The 21971-nt window shown below is 43.9% G+C and overlaps 1 protein-coding gene across 2 annotated transcripts in view; it reads left to right on the top strand.

The window, feature by feature from the left end:
• The window catches only part of DDX11 (DEAD/H-box helicase 11), a 593235-nt gene that overhangs the window by 459524 nt on the left and 111740 nt on the right, over window positions 1-21971 (top strand). For both annotated transcript variants that reach the window (XM_069228147.1, XM_069228146.1), the window contains one exon: window positions 8605-8708. In XM_069228147.1, coding sequence (XP_069084248.1) covers window positions 8605-8708 — 104 coding nt within the window. The remainder of the gene's footprint in view (window positions 1-8604; window positions 8709-21971) is intronic.

The raw sequence follows: 21971 nt of genomic DNA, 5'->3' as shown, positions 1-21971 counted from the left end.
GTGCTTCACATGCACCCCGCACCATTTCCTTACCAATGCCATGCAAACCTGCAACTTTGCTGGGAAGCACACATTTTTCCCACATTTTTGTGATGGAACCGTCCGGAATCTGCAGTAATCCACAAAATTCCTACCACCCAGCATGGTCTCATCTATACCGATAAAATTTCTGCTGCACTTGTCAGCCTAAACATTTATTTTTTCAAACTGCCCTTTTAGACCCACTTTGGTTCCCCCTCAATTTCGATGTGTTTTTGGCTCTTCCCTGTCACAAACACTTGGCCCACCTGCAAAAGTGAGGTATCATGTTTACTGGGAGACTGAGGGGAACGTTGGGTGGTAGGAAATTTGTCCCGGTGCAGTGATCCCACACAGAAATGTGGGAAAAATGTAAAAAAAAAATTTAGCTAGATTTGCGGTTTGCTGAGGATTCTGGGTAAGAAAATATTGGGGGATCCACACAAGTCACACCTCCCTTGACTCCCTCGAGTGTCTAGTTTTCAGAAATGTCTGGGCTTGGTAGGTTTCCCTAGATGGCTGCTGAGCCCAAAAAACAGGTTGTTTTCTATTTGCTAATTTCGATGTGTCCAGATAGTGTTTTGGGGCACTTCCTGTTGCGAGCACAATGCCTACCCACACAAGTGAGGTACCATTTTTATCGGGAGACTTGGGGGAACGCTGGGTGGAAGGAAATTTGTGGCTCCTCTCAGATTCCAGAACTTTCTGTCACCGAAATAGGAGGAAAAAGTGTTTTTAGCCACATTTTCAGGTTTGCAAAGGATTCTGGGCAACAGAACCTGGTGAGAGCCCACAAGTCACCCCGTCTTGGATTCCCCTAGGTCTCTAGTTTTCAAAAATGCACAGGTTTGGTAGGTTACCCTAGGTGGCAGCTGAGCTAGAGGCCAAAATCCACAGGTAGGCACTTTGCAAAAAACACCTCTGTTTTCTTTGAGAAACTGTGATGTGTCCACTTTGTGTTTTGGGGCATTTCCTGTCGCGGGCACTAGTGCTACCCACACAAGTGAGGTACCATTTTTATCGGGAGACTTGGGGGAACATAGAATAGCAAAACAAGTGTTATTGCCCCTTGTCTTTCTCTACATTTTTTCCTTCCAAATATAAGACAGTGTGTAAAAAAGACGTCTACTTGAGAAATGCCCTGTAATTCACATGCTAGTATGGGCACCCCAGAATTCAGAGATGTGCAAATAACCACTGCTCCTCAACACCTTATCTTGTGCCCATTTTGGAAATACAAAGGTTTTCTTGATACCTATTTTTGACTCTTTATATTTCAGCAAATGAATTGCTGTATACCCGGTATAGAATGAAAACCCACTGCAAGGTGCAGCTCATTTATTGGCTCTGGGTATCTAGGGTTCTTGATGAACCTACAACCAGAAGAGTCCAGTGGACGTAACAGTATATTGCTTTCAAAAATCTCACATTGCAGGAAAAAGTTAGAGTAAAACGTAGAGAAAAATGGCTGTTTTTTTCACCTCAATTTCAATATATATTTTTTTCAGTTGTTATTTTCTGCAGGAAACCCTTGTAGGATCTACACAAATTACCCATTGCTGAATTCAGAATTTTGTCTACTTTCCAGAAATGTTTCGGTTTCTGGGATCCAGCATTGGTTTCACACCTATTTCTGTCACTGACTGGAAGGAGGCTGAAAGCACAAAAAATCATAAAAATGGGGTATGTCCCAGTAAAATGCCAAAATTGTGTTGAAAAATTGGGTTTTCTGATTCAAGTCTGCCTGTCCCTGAAAGCTGGGAGGCTGGTGATTTTAGCACTGCAAACTCTTTGTTGATGCCATTTTCAGGGAAAAAACCACAAGCCTTCTTCTGCAGCCCTTTATTCCCATTTGTTTTTTAAAAAACGAAATTTTCACTGTATTTTGGCTAATTTCTTGGCCTCCTTCAGGGGAACCCACAAAGTCTGGGTACCTCTAGAATCCCTAGGATGCTGGAAAAAAAAGACGCAAATTTGGTGTGGGTAGCTTATGTCGACAAAAGGTTATGAGGGCTTAAGCGAGAACTATTCCAAATAGGCAAAAAAAGGCCTGGCACAGGAGGGGGGGAAAAGGCCTGGCAGCGAAGGGGTTAAACTGGTATTTCAAATTGTTTTTTACTCAATTGGCTTTTACCCAGTTGACTGAGAAAAATGACCTGTAAGTCCCAAGTAAATGGTACGTTAGAGTTGTACCCCTGGGGATTGCAGCACTGGTTGTTCCACCCTAGGTGGGACAGCAGTAAAATGGAACTCCCAGCTTACCATTTCAAGACTGGAAGAGCAGTTTTTACTGCTGACCTGACTTGACTTTGCTATTTAAAGCAATGGCAAAGCCAGACCTCCCCCTGGTATATGTATAAATCGCCCCTAAGGCAGGCCTATCCAGTCCTAAGGCAGAGTGCAGCATATTCCACTGGCAGACCATGTAATTTTACATGTTATGGTAGTAAAATCACGGAACAGTAATTTTTACTGTGGACATTCTTCATCCCCTGATTAGCGAGCGCAGATTTACATGTTGACCCCTCAGCTGTGCTAACTCTGAAAACGATGCGACCAAAGTGGGTCATGCAAAGTATCAAACAACTTGTTACTTTAAGCCCAACTTGATTCTTAGGTCGAAATTATTTTAACAAGTTGCAGTGTGGACAGCAACTACTGAACCCGGTGGCTAGCAAAGGAGAGGGACTGTGCCAGCTGTGTGTTCCTTGTGGACCGAGAAGCAATGCAAGAAGACCGTCTTAGACCACATTGCATCCACAACATTCTTGAGCATCTTGAGCATTCTATATCCCTTGCATCAGGACCACTCCCATGGGAACATACACCAAAAGATAATGGAACTGACTAAAAACTGCTTCCCCTACAGAGGTAATTGTTTCTGAGAACCTTACTGGTAACCTCTAACTGGCTCCGTGTCGGTGCTGGTCACACAAAGTAACTCTAACTGACTGCAAAACAACTAGTCAAAGTTTTTGCTCAAAAGGTTGCTAAGTGTCCAGTTGGTTGAATTTGGCCAGTGGTTGTTCGCGGTTGACTAAAGTGCTTAATTTTACTGAACCTTCTAAAGTCTGTATCTCTGGATCTCTGGAACCCTCCAGTGAATCTTTTTTGTTGTGGTGTCTAAAAATACAGTCTATTTTTTTTAAATTGGTGTTGGCTTTCTTTGGTGTCCCAGTTATTCCTTCTTCATTTGTTTTGTTGCTGTTCAAATGCTTTTTACTTGTTTCTTTTTGTAAGCCTTGCTGCTCGGTGCCACAGCTAGCCAGGGTTGTGTTAGAGGGTTTAACAAACAAAACCTACTGGTCGCATAACCACACCATATGCTTTCCTCACACCCTATTATGTGGTTTTGTGATATATTGTATGGATGTAGGGTACAGTGACTTCTGGGGTCAAGTGTAATGTTGACAAAAGTATTTCCACCACTCTGATGTATATTTGTAAATAAAGTACTGTGTAGTATTAAGTACACATTGTATAATAAAAGCATATTTCCTTTTCTAAAGCAGATGCAGAGACTCAACAATCATTTATTGAATGTTATTATTTCATGCCAGCGAGTGGTGGTTACTAGCCCACACCAGCTCCCCTGAGTGGCTTTGGACTGCTGTGCTTCACTACCCAGAGAGTGACACACTCTACAGTGGGGTATTTAGTTCCCATTGAGTGGTAATTGTCGACCCACTACTTGTGCAGCCCACACAGCTAGGCCCATTTTCTTACACTAACTTATTCTTAGTATGTGCTTAGCTTTACCTGAATGCCATGCTTTAAACTGGATCAAGAACTCTTTGAGTATATACGTTTTTTCATGGCATGGCTTTACTCATGAATTGGAGACCTGACTTGCTTTTTTAATATGTTACACGCCCCTTTATTACATGTCACAGGCCAAACACAACCTATTTATGTTTGATTTTATCTCACATATTCACTTAGAGAAGCACTAGTGTTTTGATATATACTTGCTGTTTTTTCTATTACCAGACAGCCTTACACATTGCTCTGTATTAGAGAGAGGGGCCAAGTTAGTACAACATAGCTTTGAGTGACAATGCGTTATTTCTTACTTTGTATACTAGGAATGCCACCCCTTAGTCTCAGTGGTCTTGGTACTTGCACTGTATCTGGCTACTCACTTGAGAAGCTGGACTTTGTCTTAGTAGGTACGCAGATATTTTATTGGCACTGCTTTATCTATTGATGTTGCCTCCCCAACTTTGCTTATTTGATGTGTCCCCTATTCCTAATATGTCATTTTACATAATATTGAGATGGACAGTACACTTATTGCTATTTGGAATATGCACTTCACCTTTAGTATGTTTACTTCAGCTGTGTTTTGCCTGCTCCGATGCACTCACTTATTTGCCACAACAGCATCTTATGCTGTATATACGTATACGTATATAGTATTGCGTCCTTTTTGGCCAGTACTAGGCTGTGTTTATAGACTATTATAGGACCTTAAACAGATAATCTAAATAATAATAACAAATGTTAAACCAGATAGGACACTAACATTTCATTTAGTGTAATAATTTGTATTGTCTACTCTTACAGTGCAATACACTTGGATACCCTCCAATGTTCTTTTCCATACACATAGGAGTTTAAATAATTTGAAGGTGAGATATTGACTAATCATGCACATTAGGTTACTTGCTAGTAAAACACACGCTTGGTTTTATGTGTTTTTTTACACAAAATGGTCCACAGGGCGCACATTTGTGTGGACCTCTCCAGATCTAATTGAGTGTTCACATCAGATGTGAAATAAGCTTGATTATAGCTCAGTCTTGTTTAGTTTTACTCTTTTAAGGTGCGTGTTGTTTGAATGCTGAACATTAGCATGTAAAGGTATTGGCCTGCATGATCTAGAACTTTGATTTGACAATTTTAGCGCCCATATGAATTACATTTCTGAATATAAACATTGGAACAATTTTATGGACAGTTGAAGAAGTATGAGAATTTGTGTTCTTTTGTTGCTGGATATATGTATGATGAAGTGACACATTTGTACTATGTATGTGTCCTTCCTAGTCCTGAAGAAGTCATTAGGTCATACCCACTTGACAAAACATGTTAGTTGGATAGAACATTATATACCCAAATAAGTCTGAAATAAAAGAATATTCATTTGATGAACTGTGGATACCTGGTTTATTTTAAAGTGGTATGCTTGCTTCAGTATTGTTGACTTATTGGGATTTGTTACCCATCCTGTAGAGCATGGGAGTGGCTGCTCTCCCTCCTTGCTATGCACCCAGGATTGACGACACTGATAATTGGCATTTCATACGTACAATACTTTTTTGTACTTTTGGTATATATGTGATCTGACATTTCTCTGGTCACCCCACTTGTTTAGTCTATATTTAAGGTCTAGGGAGTTAGAGTTTTTATCAGCCATAGAGAGATTGTTTCAAGGTATATTATATGTCATAGTCGAAATAGTGAACAGTAACATCAATGACCAAATACTAAGAGTTATTTCTTGTTGTAGATACCAGTGCCTCAACCAGTGCAGGTTCAGCCAGTGGTAGGAACTGGCAGAATGAAGATATCCAGGGTCTGTTTCTGGCCCCTCCTTATCCCATTCTCCTTTTTTCAATATGCTGCTGACCAGCAAAGATATACTTTGCATGGTCGCTGATGGGTTCTAGGAAGTGCAGACACTAGAATCATTCCTGTAGGAGCTGAATTGCCAGATTAGTGCAGTCTTGACTTTACCATTGTAGAAAGCTGCATTCTTACCTCATTTAGTTGTCCCTGGGACTTCATCAAGAGGCTGACTATGGTGGCTACATTTCTGTTGCTGCTTCCCCTCCCTGGACGAGTGTCTCAGCTGAGCATTAGCAAAGGACCCATCAGAAATGTACCTGACCTTTACTATTAGTATCCTGTTTTATTGTGGGTATTTTCTGAATCCCCAAACATCCTCCTTGATGCACTCAAAATGGATTCAGTTAATTTCGAAAATACTTCACTCCTCAAGTATAGCACAGGATAAACTACTCCTGGGAATCAGAGTGGACCACTTCCTCCACATGACTTCTTCTTCCTAGTGATTCCAGATGACTCTGGGACTATTTGTCACAAGAGTGGTTTACTATAAGAAGCCCCATAAGCATTCCTTGCAGCACCAACTGGTTGAGCCATGGGATAAGTTATTATTTAGAAGTTAGAAGCATGGTAAAGTCTACCCATCTCTGTTTCCAACTGGGATAGGGTAGGCCCATAGACACAAGCTTACAGTGAGATGCCCCACCCCTGTCACCAACTCACAGTCACAATTGAACCTGAGTGCGGAACTCACTTTGTGGAACCTTCTATCACTGCCTTGAGACAGATATAATTTGGCTCTCCAATTAAGTGTTTGAAATGAAGATGTCTTCATTATTATTTTAGCCTCCCTTTCAGTGAGGAGAAATAGAGGGGTGAAAGTGCACACATACAATACCATGGCGCTTGCCTATATTCATAAAGGACGTGGGCACACTTCCTTTAACTCTATCAGTTGCAATGTTGCTTTGAGTGTAGAGGTTGGCCACTGTTGGACTTCCACATTGTTGGAGTCAACAACAGCAGACAAGTGAGCGATTTACCAGGAAGTCATCAAATCCATCTTCAAAGCCTGAAGGGGCATAGCCACCAACGCTGCACTCATCTGAATTCTTGATGCAATCAATAAGCCTCTTGGGCGTGACCCTGATCCTGGCACATGTTGGATTGATCCATGAGGGCATGGCAGATGTAGGCCTGGATAAGGGCATTCTTCTATGCCTTTCCTGAGTGTCTCACAGAAGATCAGAGAAAGAGCTGTATGTTTGCACATCCTAGTGGCCCCACCAATTTTGATCTCTGATTGTTATTGTCTAATTTGGAAGGAACAATTTTGTCTCCACAAGATTGTAAACTAGTCATTGCACGAGAAAAAGAGTTGCACCTGTTCCCGCAAAGTGGGAAATGTTCTCTTATCGAACCATTCCACTTCTTTGATAGATCTTCATTGCACTTGGTCCTTCGTGTCAGGCACCCTTTGTCCCTCAAGCTGGTTTTAGCCAGATTTATATAGATTGTGTTAGAACCTGTGGGCTCCTAGAACGTATAGCTTCAGCTGTTTTTGATTTCTAGTTGGATGTCACTTCAGCAAGGGCTGTTAGCTCTGTGTGATTCAGATGCTTGAACTTTGTTCATTTAAAACAAGGTGTTCTGGAGGACTCATCCTACCTTGTTCCCATGTTGCTGACAAAATTTCATTTTAACAAGGAGATTTTTCCTCATAGCTTATTTGTATGCATCCTGAGTGTCCAGTTCATCTCACTGCTGTGTCTTGATACAACCAGGACTCTGTTTTCTATTGATTGATGTTTGTATTCTTTGATGGTAGTGATGCTGGCAACTAGCTGCTAAATTTTCCATTTTCATATGGAATTTTTTGTATATCTCCTACTGATATTTTCTGTCTGAGACAAATGCTCCATCCAGTATCCGAGTAACCTTCACTAGAAATAAGGCAGCTTTGGTGACATGTTTTGAAAGAAAGATATGTAAGGGTGCTACAGTTCCTACCACAGATGTATACTACAGATACTATGCTCTGAATGTTTCTTTCAGGAGCAATGCTTAGTTTGGCAAGAATGTTCTTTGTAACCTAGTGGCCGCTGCCCCTGGATGTTGACTTCTCTTCCCACAATAATGTGTCTGAATCTGTCTGCAAGTTGAAAGTAGTAAAGAGTCATGATTTAGAACTAGGATAAAATTATTTCTAGTTCATAGGCTGTTTTCAAATATGAATTTTCTGTCCTCCAGCCATCATCAAAAAGCATAAACCAATTGGCTCCTTTTCAAAGAATGGAAATTATATGCCCACAGGTTCTGTTTTATGTCAACATATGATGCGGTCTGTTTTTTCAGCTCCTTACGCAGTTTTCAATCCTGCTTCATGGTGGCACAGAAGGTGATATTGAGAATAAGCGTATGGACTAGAAGTAACAGATTCACTAGTGAGAAATCTTATGAACTTTCAACAGAGTCACATGGAGACTACAGCAGCTCCTTAGCAGTAGGTTTCTCCAGCCTCTTTAAATAAAATTGTTGCTGTTTCCCAAACACCGCATCGTACTCTTATACCAGGCTGAGAATAAATACAGTGGTATAAGCAAATGAGTTGACCTTCTTTCAATGTAAGACGGAGAAGTAACTGCATTGATGTCTTCCCTTAGGCGTATATAAGATTAAATGACAGAAGAAAATGTTGTCACCAGAAAGCTCAAATTACAGTCCTCCATCAAGGTATTGGATCGGCCTTAAAGTCAATTTGTCTTTGAAGCCTCTTTCTTGCAGGTTCCATTCTGTGAAATTCTGCTGCTACCTGTCATACTCTGCCAACAATAGCTATGTGAAAAAATTTAACTGTTTCATTAATAACAAATGTAAAGATAATTCAGTGTCATCTTCTGGCTTAGTATATGCAACCTAGAACCAGTGTCATCTTCTGCCTTGGTATATGCAACCTAGAACTGATAAAGAATATCCTGTTGATTTTACTGGTTTGTATTTACTTGTTTCCGTTAGGTCATGTGATTCCACCAGACAATATACTACCAATTGTGATTTGCAGTGGCCCATCCAATCAGCAGCTAGAGTTCACTTATCAAAAGAGAGACCTTCCTGAGATGGTGAGTATATTAAAAGAATGTGGTATAGACCTGGTTTAATTGTGTGCATACTAGTGAACTATATCATCTTTGCCAGCATCCAGTCAGAGAATATCAAGACATGCAGGCATCAGAATGGGTGATCGTGACAAATTGTGTTAATTACTGTTGGACTTGGCCCTCTCTATAGAGTCAATCTCAAGGTTTTTGCCTTCACTCTCCACCCTCCTGTTTTTGAACCCGTTTTCGTTTACTTTTAGGACTCTGTGCACTAGTCCTAAAGTCCGTGTGCTCTCTCCTTTAAACATGGTAAAAATGGCTCATATCCAATTGGCAAATGTAATATACTTCTAAGTCCCTAGTAAAGTTGTACTACGTGTAGGAAGCTGGCCTGGTGTGTGGTGAGCACCTATACCAGGTCCAGGTATCCCCTATTAGTGAGGTGTAGTCAGTGTCTAGGAAGCCAGGCTCTCTAGAGGTAGCTGTGGATGAGCAGCCAATACTTATCTAGGAGACATGCAAAGCTTATGCAATACCACTATAGTCACACAGCACCTACACACATGAAAGAACCACACAGTGCTTCAAATTAAAGGTACTTTATTATGGTAACACAATACTAAAATACTGTATAGGCAATACTCTACTAGCAGGTGAGTAAACACACTATTATGTACACATTTGTAATCAGGAATGGGTGTAGAAAGCAATAGAAAACAGTGAAATAACAGGAAATAATGGAGACCCTAGTCGGAAACCAAACCATATACAAAATAAATGGAATGCGAAAGGCAGATCTCCACCCAAGGAAGTGGAATCTGTAGAGGGGAGCTGGAGGAACTAGGAACCCCAAAAGGTAAGTACCACAGTTCTCCCCCAGCGACCAGGAGAGAGGAGGTAAGTACCTGGATTTTCCCCAAACCCACAGGTAAACTTTGTAAAAAGACTGTGCAAACCCCAAGCTAGACTGGAAGAAACAGAAGATGGATCCAGACAGAAGAGGACCTGCAAATGGAGGGGACCAAGTCCAGTTCCAGTTGGAGCGTCCGGTTTGGGCAGGAGCCACTACCCACTCTTTTGGAGATGCAAGACCAGGTCGACAGTGAAGCCCAGGAGTCCGCTATGCAGACAGGAGAAGAGTTCCAGAAGTGATGCAGTCGTCCCACGTCGGAGGAAGAGTTGCAGTCAGTCAGTGGTGTGAGCAACCAACAAGCCTTGGTAACTGCAAGAGTTGCGGTGCACAGGGTACTGTCCTGCAAGGAGAGGCAACGGCTTACCTGTGATGCAGGATCCACGCAGTTTTGCAGATGAGAAGATCCACACAGCCGGTTGTCGTTGCAGTTGGTGCTTGCGGATGCAGGGGAGTGACTCCTTCACTCCGAGGGAGCTTTCTTCTTGTTTCTTGTGTTGGCTGAAGACTTGTCGCTATCAGAGGATACACAGCCAGGGGAATGTTGCAGTTGCTGAAAGGAGCCAGAGAAACAATGTTGTTAAGCGGAGTCGTCGCTGGAGTTGCAGATTGTCAGTTCCTGGAGGGTCCAGTTGCAGTCTCGGTGGCCAGAAGATGAAGTAAACAATGCAGAGGAGTCCTGCTGGAATCTTGCATGTCAAATCTGAGGACCTACCCAAGAGGGAGACCCTAAATAGCCCAGGAAGGGGGATTGGTCACCTAACAAGTGACCACCTGTCAGGAGGGGACTGCGACGTCACCTGCCTGACCTGGCCACTCAGATGCTCCCAGGGGCCTCTGCCCACCTTGGATTCAAGATGGCAGAATCAAGTGGCCAACTGGAGGAGCTCTGGACACCACCCCTGTGGTAGTGATGGACAGGGGAGTGGACACTCCCCTTTCCATTGTCCAGTTTCGTGCCAGAGCAGGGACCGGGGGTCTCTGGACGAGTGCAAACCAGTTTATGCATGGAGGGCACCAAATGTGCCCTTCACAGCATACCGGTGGCTTGTGGAGGCTACTCATCCCAAGCCATGTAACACCTATTTCCAAAAGGAGAGGGGTGTTGCCTCCCACTCCCAAAGGAAATCCTTTGTTCAGCCTCCTGTGGCTTGAGCTGGGTAAGCAGCAGGTGGGCAGAAATCTGTCTGTAGGATGGCAGCAGCCCGAGCTGCCCGGGAACACCCTAGTAGGAGCAAAGCTTAGGGTTCTTCAAAGGAGCCCCCAGAGTGCATGGAATCATACAACCAATACTGGCAACAGTATTGGGATATGAGTCTGACCTGTTTGATACCAAACATGCCCAATTTCGGAGTTACCATTATGTAGCTGTACACTGGTAGTGTCAGTAGAACACGGGTAAAATGGCTTCCCCGCACTTACAAAGTCCAAGAAAATGGAGCTGGAATTCTTAGGGGCACCTCTGCTCATGCAGGGGTGCACTCACACACAGGTACTTGCACCCTGCCCTCTGGACTAGGAGGTCCTGCTATAGAGGTGACTTGCAGTGACCTGTAGTGAAAGTGTACATGCACGCAGACTGTAATAGCAGGCCTGCAGACACATTTTGCATGGGCTCCCATAGGTGACATAATACATACTGCAGCCCATGGGGAACCCCTACTATCCCAAATGCCCGGGGTGCTTAGGTACCACATACTAGGGATTTAAATGGGGGCACCAGTATGCCAGTGAACACAGTCAAAATACACTGACGGCAGGCAAAAAGTGGGGGTAACCATGCCAAAAAACAGGGTGCTTGCTCACACTACATTCACCCAGGGCCTGTAAATTAAATACTACTAGTAGGCCTTCATTACTCATTGTGCCATCCACTTAAGTAGCCCTTTACAACATGTCTCAGGCCTGCCTCTACAGCCTGTGGGTGTAGTTTTAAACTACCATTTTGACCTGGCAAAATAAACTTTTTGCCAGGCCTAAACCTTCCTGTTTCATTTGCATGTCACCCCTAGGGTAGACCCTAAACAGCCCATAGGGCAAACCCTAAAAAGCCCATAGGGCAGGGTACAGTGTGTTTAAAAGGTTGGACATGTACCTTTTGACTTTTACATGTCCTGGTAGTAAAAAACGATTAAATTGTTTTCACTACTGCAAGGCCTGCCTTTTCCTGTAGGATAAAATTGGGTTACCTTATTTTATGTAATGAGTAATAACTTTCAGTTGGGACCACATAAGAATGTCAAGTTGTGTCTCTAAATAATTGTAATTTAAGACCCTCTTTAATGGTAACGTTGGATTTTAACTCACAATTTTGAAAATGCCATCTTTAGAAATGTGCCATTTTTTTCCATCCTAACCATTTGGTGCCTACAGCTTGTTTCCTGGGTTACATAACTAGGTGCATCTGGCAGTTGGTCTTGGTGTATTGCTCCCAGACAGTGAGACAAAGGAGGTATAGGCGTTGACAGAATGGGCCATCTCTGACTTGATCGGGGGTGGGGAAGCTGTCACCTACCACACTTGCGCATCACAACGAATCTGCCCCAGCACACTGAAAAAGAGTTTCACACTAGTCTGTTGTGCCCCCGGGGCCAGGGCAGGGAGGCAGGAAATCCCAAACACTTCTGGGGGTGGAACCTCTAGAAACTTGTCCTGCTTCAAAGCTGGGCCAGGTGTAAATAATGGTTCCTCCGACCCAACAATTGAGTGCACATCCGGACCTGTCAAAGACTCAGAAGAAGGACCACTGCGCTTTTCTGCTGCAAGAAAGACTGCTACTCTGCTACACTGTTACCTGACTGAGAAGGATTGTACCTCCATCTTGAACCCAGGACCAGCAGAATGACTCCAGGGGCTAGTTGGTTGGCCTATTAATCAGAGCCTGAGGGACAGGAGAGGCTCCACCTACCTTGAACCCAGCACTTGGATGCTGGGTATTGCGAGTCTTGCTCCCTAAGTGTTGCCACCCAGTCCTGGACCCTTGAAAACGGGCCTGAAAGTGCTCTACCAGCCCAGCTGGGGGGTCCAAGCAGAACCTATGCATCGTTTCACAGCCTCACATCGGAACTACTGCTGCGTGACACATCCTCGCCACAGGACCTCACAGCTCCTCAGAACCACTGCTGTGTGGTCGCATCCTTGACGCAGGACCATGCAACTATCTGTAATCAGGATTTGATGTACTTTGTTCATAAGGGCCTAACTTGCTCCCTGTATCGGCCCATGCTCCATCGCGGTTCGCCTGAACTTGTGAGTTTGTCCCGGTGCAATTCAATTAGATAACCACAGTTGGCACTTTGTTTTTTAAACACTTTTTCTACCTAAATCCTTAAAATTGCATACTTCAGCTTACCCTAATTTGATGTTTGTCATTTTGGTGTCAAATAATTTATTACATTTTACTCTATGTTTATAAATTGGTGTGGGATTTTTCTTATGCTGTTTTTTCACTTTATTACTGTTTGAAGTGCTGCATGAATATTTTACACATTACCTGTAAATTGTTTGTGCCACGCTACCAGGTGGTTAAGCACAGGTTATTTTGGGGTTTGCTTGTGTTTCACCCTGGCAAGAATTGTAGTTGCTGCTTGAGTAGGATTTTACTCTCTCTCTCTTCAACCAGTAACCCAATTTTCTACAATGACATTAAACACTTTTCATCTAAGACCTTTTTACTCTTTAACTTAACTCTCCAATTGCATATTTCAGCTTAACTAATTTGATTTTTGTCGTTGTGGTGTCAAATAATTTATTGCATTTTTCTCTCTTTTTCTAAATTGGTGTGGGAGTTTTCTTGTGCTGTGTTTCCACTTTATTACTGTTGAAAGTGCTGAATAAATACTTTACAGGTTACCTCTCTCTAAGTTAACTCAGACTGTGTTTGTGCCACGCTGCCAGAGGGTTGGGCACAGGGTAATTTGGGGTTTCACCCTGACAAGAATTGTAGTTGCTGCTTGAGTAGGGTTTTACCCCTCTCAACCAGTAACCCAATTTCCTACAATGACAAACACTTTTCATACAAGACCTTTTTACCCTTTAACTTAACTCTCCAGGTTGCAATAATTCAAAGCCAGTCATGCTTTTCCTTTGCACCAGTAAGAATCATATTTTCAATTGCTGTGCATTAAAACTAAAACATTTTTTCTATGCCTGTTCTTTGTAAAACATGAGCCTGCTAGAAAGCACTATTTAAATAAAATTACATCCAATAGTTCATTTTTATATAAATTCAAAATGTTATTGCACGCTTATGGCTGTTCCCTTTAAGTGGCACCATGCTTTTTCCCCCCTTTATTTTTGTGGCATATGATTTCAATAAAAATGAAATTAACCATTGTGCCTGCTTGCCAAAGTCAGATCTGTTGGCTTTGCCAATGGTTAACCCATCTTCACCTCAAGCATCCGGATCACCATCAAGACCATCTCCACCACAGACTGGACCGACCACCGCTGCATTCACTTTACAATCACCGCACCCAGCATCCGCACCCCAGGACCCCACACAGGAAAAGGAACGAAATCACCAGCAAGCAACTCACCTCATCTCTATCCAAATCCCTCCCTCCTTCCTCCGATGACGCCAACACAGCAGCGTGCAATCTCAACGCATGGATCACCGAATGCGCTGACACTCTAGCCCCCCTTTGGCTGACATCGGCCAAACGAGTACCTAAGAGAGCCAGCTGGTTCACCACCGCACTCCACGAATAAAAGCGTACCCCCCCATCCCTCCACCCTAGAACCCACCCAGACCATCCACAGCTGGTCCACACTCGCCACAGAGGAAACAGTCAGCAGCATGAACAGCACCCACTCCGTAGCCCCCATGGACACCTGCCCACACCACATATACATCAGAGCCAGTTCATCCAGAGCTCTGAAACTCAATGAACTGCTCCATCATCACTGGCACCTTCCCTGAAGACTGGAAACATGCCAAAATAGCCCTCTCCTGAAGAAACCTTTGGCCGACTCATCAGAAATAAAGAATTTCCGGCCCATCTCACTGCTACCCTACCCCTCCAAAGTACTGGAGAAACAATCAACGCACAACTACAGAATTTCATTGAGGCCAACAAGTCCCTGGACAGCTCCCAGTCCAGCTTCCACAGCAACCACAGCATGGAGACAGCCCTCCTGGCAGCCACCGATGACATCTGATTACTTCTAGACCGTGGCCAGACCGCAGCGCTCATATTCCTTGACCTCTCAGCAGCCTTCGACACAGTCTCCCACAACACTCTACGCACCAGACTCCATGACATAGGAATCCGCGCAAGAGCCCTGGAATGGATCCACTCCTTCCTCTCCGGGAGAAGGCAAAGGGTCAGACTCCCGCCCTAGACATCCAGACCCACAGGAGTCAACTGTGGAGTCCCCCAAGGATCCTCACTGAGTCCCACACTGTTCAAAATGTACATGGCCCCTCTCGCAGCCATTGTCAGAAGCCATGGTATTAACATCGTATCATATGCCGATGAAACACAACTCATCATTTCCCTCACCGAAGACCTGGACACAGCCAAAAGGAACTTCCACTCAGGATTGGAAGCCGTCGCCACCTGGATGAGAGAAAGCCGCCTCAAGTTCAACTGCGACATCCCTCGGCGCCCCCCTGCACCGACTGAGCACGCCCACAACCTAGGTATCATCCTCAACTCCTCCCTCCCCATGACCCGCCAGGTAAACTCAGTTGTCTCCTCCTGCTGGCACACACTCCGCAGACTTCGGAAGATCTTCAGAAGGATCCCCGCAGACTGTCGTAGGACAGTCACCCACGCTTTAGTCAGAAACAAGCTCGACTACGGCAACACCCTCTACGCCGGCACCTCGACTAGAAACATTAAAAAAAAATACAACTCATCCAGAACGCCGCAGCCAGACTTATCCTGGACCTCCCACGCCAAGAACACATCTCCCAACACCTGAGGACCCTTCACTGGCTCCCGGTCGAGAAACTAATCACCTTCAAGCTACTCACCCGCACATACAAGGCCATACACAATGCAGGACCAGCCAACCTGAACCACCGCGTCTCCTTCCACACCCGGCCAGATCCCTCCGCTCCGCCCAGATGGGCCTGGCCACCATCCCTCATGTTTGAAAACCACCGCCGGAGGGCGATCCTTCACCTACATCGCAGCAAAGAGCTGGAACAACCTCCCCCTGCACCTGAGACAAAGCCCATCGCTCACCATCTTCAGGAAGAACCTCAAAACTTGGCTCTTCGGATGAAGCCCTCCTCCACTACTCCCCCCACTAACCCCCAGCACCTTGAGACTCTCACGGGTGAGTAGCCATGCTTTACAAAAACTGATTGATTGATTGATTGATTGTTAGACATAAGGCTCTAGAGAAAACATACCTATAAAATATGGCAGGTGCTCTCTTTTTAGATCTGTCTTGACAGCCTATCTGTCATTGACTTGTGATCACCAGAAAGAGAGCTTTAGAAGGAGTACCTAGAAAGGAGTTAGGATCCACTTGGGTATTTGATCTTCCACTCAATTTACTTTTGATTGGGCAGAGCAGATGATGTATGCTTTCCCTAATAGGAGTGCTTGTTTTGTCTTATGGGGAAGCTGATACTCAGTGCAATAGGCCTGAGTTGATCAGAAGCAAGTGGTCAATGCAATAGGCCTGATTGGCTGATCTGTGAATATTATTTCTTCTGGACACTTTTCACCACAGATTCTGATGCATACTTCTAACTGCAGATTCTTCACATTCTGAATATGAATATCCCCAGGTGCCACACTTGATCCAGACACTTTTCCAAGTAATACCCTTGTGTGGCGGTATGTGGCATTGTGTGGCTTCGTGTCAACTCTGTCCCACCCTGGAAATGACAAAAGAACAACATATAGCCGCTACCCCTGGAGAACTTATCTTACAAATATATACATTGTGCAAGAAGCAGGTCCCCCCCGAAACTATAAGCTATAAACTCTGCTAGGACTGCCATAAGCAGATGTCATTGGTGGATCCCCACCTAATATACCTTCTCACACAGCTTGCATTTGTGTGCCGACCATGCCAGGATGAACTCAAAGCCCCCCGAGACCTCAAGGCCAAGGACTGTGTTGTTGAACACTGTACCGAAAGCGTGTAAGGGTTAGTCTCTCTCAAAGTTGCGGGAACGTTATTGCTCCCAAAACCTTTCTTGGGAGAGGTTCATTGAGGAAATGGGGACTTATGTGGTGTGGTCGAGAGACATCACTGTGTAATACACTTCCAGCCCTTTTAGGAACAGTTGGGCTTTGTTTATCAAACCCTAGCTCAACCCCGGGTAGCTGGCTTAGAGCATTTAGGTTTCAACAGAGGAACAAGTGTAAAGCTTTTAAATACCACCAAAACAATTAAGAAAGAAACACAACTCTCAAGAAATCCAACACCAATTTATAAAAATAGGTTACATTTTTATGAATTTATAGACATCAAAAAATAAAAGATCCACCTGTGGGTTCTGGAGATGTAGAATTTACAAGGAACAATAAATTAAGAATTGTTACTTAACCTCGAACAAGCATTGGCAAATTCAATTGAATTCAACACTTAGAAAGTTTTTCAACAAAAAGTTGTAGCAAGGATGGATGCGGTTATTTAGGAGGGGGACAGGCATGGCCCACAGAAACCGGTATCTCAACGAGGAAAATAGGCTCCAGCCCAGCTCTAGCATTAGTTGCTTCTTGCAATTGACTTTTATGTAGTGGCCCTTACACAAGGGATACAGGATGCTCAAGGATGCTATGCGGTTAACGGTCTTGCTGGGGCTACTACCTCAGTCCATGGGCCTGGTGAGGCAACCCTGACCACATGGGTCGACGTCCCTCGAAGTCATCTTGGGCTTGGCAGAAGTCTAGTTGCCACTGGGCTCCCAGTCACCTGGTACACCGGTTTCAGTGGTTTCCTTCTTTTGGCAGCAGTTTGACTTCTGGGCAACCAAGCTGCACCCCAGCAGCTCTCCCGTATACAGCAGACTTGGGGTAAACTTTTGAGTGTCTGGCCCTGGGCCTTTGGGCTGCACAGCAGCGAGGAGCTGTGATCCTGGAATTTGTGCTATCAGCTTGCCCCAGTAGACTTCTTTAGCTGTTGTGACCCTGTTCTGTGAATGGGAGGTGAGCCACCTGATCCTTAGAATCTCCTGCTTTAGCTGGGCTGAGGAGTCGACTTCTTCAGGAGCGTGGGCTTCTCCTCAGTCTACAAACCGGGTGAGGCACTCTTGGCCACTGGGCCAATGTCCCTCAAAGTTCTCTAGGTCCTGGTAGAAGTCCTGATGCGCGGTATCACTGTCACAGCCAAATCCTTCCCTGTATGACTACTCCTCTCCTGGATGGCAACGCTGCACACTGTCAATTCTCCCAGGGCCCCAGGTCCTTTGTGCATCTGGTTCTGGTCTCTAGTGCTGCAAGGTGGCAGTTGGCAGCAGTGCAAAGATCTGGGCCACCAACTTTAGCTGCTGGGTCTTTGTTCTGCAACCAGGTCAGCCAGGGCTCCAGAGATTATTTCTTCATGAGCAGGACACAGGCACAGTCCCTTCTCCTTTACTATCCACCAAGTGCAGCTGTTGCAGGCCATATCGGTGCAGTCTCTCCTTGACGGGTCCTTGGTGCAACAGTGTAGGAGGCTGCAGTCACTAGCCAATGAGCCACCAGGTTCCCTCCCTCCTGATGGCTACTTCTTGTGAAGTGTGGCATCTAGCTATTCTGAAAGGCTCCATTCTGCTCACTTCCATTATGGCAGAAACCCTCTCTTGGCGTGCCGCTGTAACACCTCTTCCTTTTTCAGGCTTCACATGTCTCCCCAAGACAGCAGAACTGTCTGTGAAGACAGTTCTTGGGCAACTAGAGTGACAACTTCTAAAGGTGCGCTTTGCCCACAGTGACATTAAATTTGATTTAATCATTAAATCGTATTTAATGCACTGATTTTTATTATTTTTTTTTTTTTTTTATATCTCACAGCATTGGTTCCCAAACTTTTTTGACCTGCAGCTCCCTTGACCTATTGCCCGTGGCTCCCCATTATGCTATTTGTTTTAGCGGTTGGGGGGATGTAAACCCGGCCTCGGGAGTACTTCCATTTTCCTCCCTGAAAATAATTGGGATAAAGCCAATGAAGGTATCATAATGATAGATGTAACAAAATAAAAAAATGTAACAATTGATTAAGAAAAAAAAAACTTTAATTAGTAAAGTCAGAAACAATACTTTATTTATTTTTAATTACCTCTAGGCTAGGGGCTTACTCTTGAGAACCAAGTGAAGGGTGAGATGGGTGGGAGAACAAAAGAAATAATTTTCATTGGCACCTTTCATGCAATTGCATACAGAGCAGGCCATTTTAGTTGTTAAGGAGCCACTTTTGTTATATAAGAGCGATAGAACTAAGATTGAGGCCACACAGGTTAGATAAGCAGCAGCTCTTAAACAAGATTGCGAATATACACAGGGAATTCATAAGGCTGCTGTCAGAGCTTAGAGATCATGGAGAAATACAACTGATTAATACGTTTTGACTGCAATAAAAATGCATAGACTTCGACCGTCTTCCAAGTCTCAAGAATGGCGGTGTAGATTGCTGGAAAATGACAAGTGGAAGTACAGAGGCATCTGTACAATGTGAAAGTCACAATCTTTGTACAAGTTGATGACAGTCAAACAAATCATACAAACAACTAATAAAAAATATAACCAAGTAAGCCGGCAATCCCAAAATGGTGCTACAGGCTACTGAAAGCTACGCTAGTTTTACGCGGTTACCTGTGAGCATGTGGTGGCAGCAAGCTTGAAGACAGTCTTTTCGACCTGGTCTTTAGCAGGCAGAGCTGATCAGGACTTGCGTCTTAATCCAAGCAGGACTGCTTACAAGCTAAAACAAGAGCCTCAACAGGATCCGCAACCTATTTTTGTTTCACCAAAGCACAGCTTGATAGACAGGTAGCACGGTAACACTCTCCATGAATCTCCACTGGAGCGCCTCTTTGTGTCTATTTAATTCTAGGTACGAGCCAGGTAGTTGGGCCCGTTGTTATCATGGGATCTCCATACAGAAGCAAAAGCTGAATCAGTAGGAAGGCTCTAGTACTTCTGACCTGGGCTGCTCGTTACACTTTTGAAGACTATGAGTCCTATATAAGGTCTCCAATATTCAATGTGTCTCAAGAAAAAGGCAATTGGGGTTTGTATTCACATACAAATCCTTTAGGAGGCACCTACATAGAGTTGCAGTGAGGGAAAAAACAACATGAGACATATTCTTGCATGATATTTCTTCTTCAAAACTAGTGTTGCAAGAAAACATTACGTAACCATTATAGGCATGAAAAAAATGGGAAACCATGCCTTCTACAGATAGCTGATTTATGCGGATCAAAGTGAGAATAAATTTGCATAGTAAACCTTATGCACACCAATAGTGAAGCAATCTAATAACTTTTTCCAGATCTGTGCAGCTGTATAGGCAAGCCAGGCTGCTCCAGAAAGTCTTCAAAATGTTGGTGGCACAGAATATTTACTCTCCATACACAAGTATCCGAGATTAGGAGAGTAAGCAGCTGTAAGCGAGCGGTAGCATTACATGCACTGCTTGAAGCCAGTGTGCTGTGTCATAAATTAACCAATCGGAAGGAAAAATGTTAGGGAAAATCAGAAAAAATAGACCTAAACTGGGACTAGGAATTGGTGGTTAACATGACAGAGGAATTTTCTGAGATGAGAAAAGCAGATTGTTTTCCACACCAATGTGCAGAAAAAAGGCAAACTGGCATTAGGTAACCATGTTAGATATATCTTACAGGAATAAATGGAGTCCTTTTACTTGAAATGTATTCAATTCCTTTCCAGTAGGTGGCGTCAAAGCCTGTGAAATAATGTCTGGTGACTAGCTTAATCCTCGATAAAAAAACCAAATTAGGGCTTTGGTAACTCTTTGTATGTTTTTATTATGTGACTGTTGTGCAACGTATTGCATTCCAATAAAAGAGGAATGAACAAAAGGACCGATTGTTATGTCAATTTACAGTTTAGAAATTTGATATCCTATTAAGTCATAAGATTTACTATCATCATCAGCACATAATTATTTCATAAATTGTATCTGTTCACGGCGCCCCTGGCTAGCTTTGATGGCGCACCCGGGTGCCGCGACGCACAGTTTGGGACCAACTTAAGTAGTTCCAGTCAGAAGTTAGCAGAGGTGCGGTGTTAGCTTATCAGTCTGCACTCACTAATAGGGCTACTAGCCTTTTTTTGCAGTTGCAATTGCAATTTAGCGTGTTTACTGCTGGAACATGTAAAAATATATGTTCCACCATTTAATATAGAACACCTTTTGTTTGGGATCGATAGGCCTACCATATGGATGACATGTATATTTAAATAGGAGGACTGGGCTTTGCCATTACCTTAAATGACAAAGAGTAGTTAATTTACAGCTGTGCTATTAGTCTGCAGTGGCAACCTGGGAGACATGTTTTTGCCTTTTCGTACTCGTGGTGGCACATTAGTGCTGCGGTCTATGAGTGACACTTCAACTTACAGGCCCTAGGTATGCCTGGTACCATATAGTAGGGACTTACAAGTAAGTTGAGCTATGCCATTTGGGATAAGCCAATCAAATATTTACCACCTTAAGGGTCAGAACACATGAACAGAGCATGATAAGCAAGGCTCAGGGCATTTCAGAGGCGTTACACCACTTCCTACTAGTTTAAATAGATACACAATTTGAAGGTGAACCTACAAAAGCCGGTTTCCTTACACAGGGTCTTTCACCTCACAGCCTTTCTTGAAGTGTTTCTCCTAGTGGCACTTATTGCAAGTCATCACCTTGGATTTGGAAGAATTTCCCTGTCCTCTTTTATCATGGTGCTCCTTTCTGGACAAACCATTACTATTCTCATTTCTCCTGGGCCCTCCTAAGGTCCAGTGGAAAGGATCCCTAGCCCTCCGGTTTGGAACCAGTCTGTGGAGCATTCGGCTTCCCCTTCGGCTTAGAACCGTGCTGTTTTATCCCCTTCTTCACCATGTTAGCTAACCCCTAGTCAGCCAGCACTGCAAGTTTCTCTGGATCTTTTTCTGTCAGATCCGACAGGTATTACCTAAGTGGAGTAGAGCTCTTATCCTTGAGACACTCTCATCATCAGCTGATTGAGGGACTGACATTTTTTGCCTTCCATCCCTCTCCCCCATCATTCTAATCATGCAATACTCAGTAAATCCATGTCTAAAACAGAACACCATCTGGTCTCTTGTAGTCCTTGAACCTTTGAAGATACTAATCAAAGCTTCCTTAATTCTCTTATTGACCATCTGCTCTGCCACTGGCATTCCTTTAAAGACTGCTGTACCCTTCAATGGCATGCAACTCATTTA

Source organism: Pleurodeles waltl, chromosome 4_1 (genome assembly GCF_031143425.1).
Source record: "Pleurodeles waltl isolate 20211129_DDA chromosome 4_1, aPleWal1.hap1.20221129, whole genome shotgun sequence".
NCBI classification, from domain to species: Eukaryota; Metazoa; Chordata; class Amphibia; order Caudata; family Salamandridae; genus Pleurodeles; species Pleurodeles waltl.
This window is presented reverse-complemented; position numbering and strand designations above follow the sequence as displayed.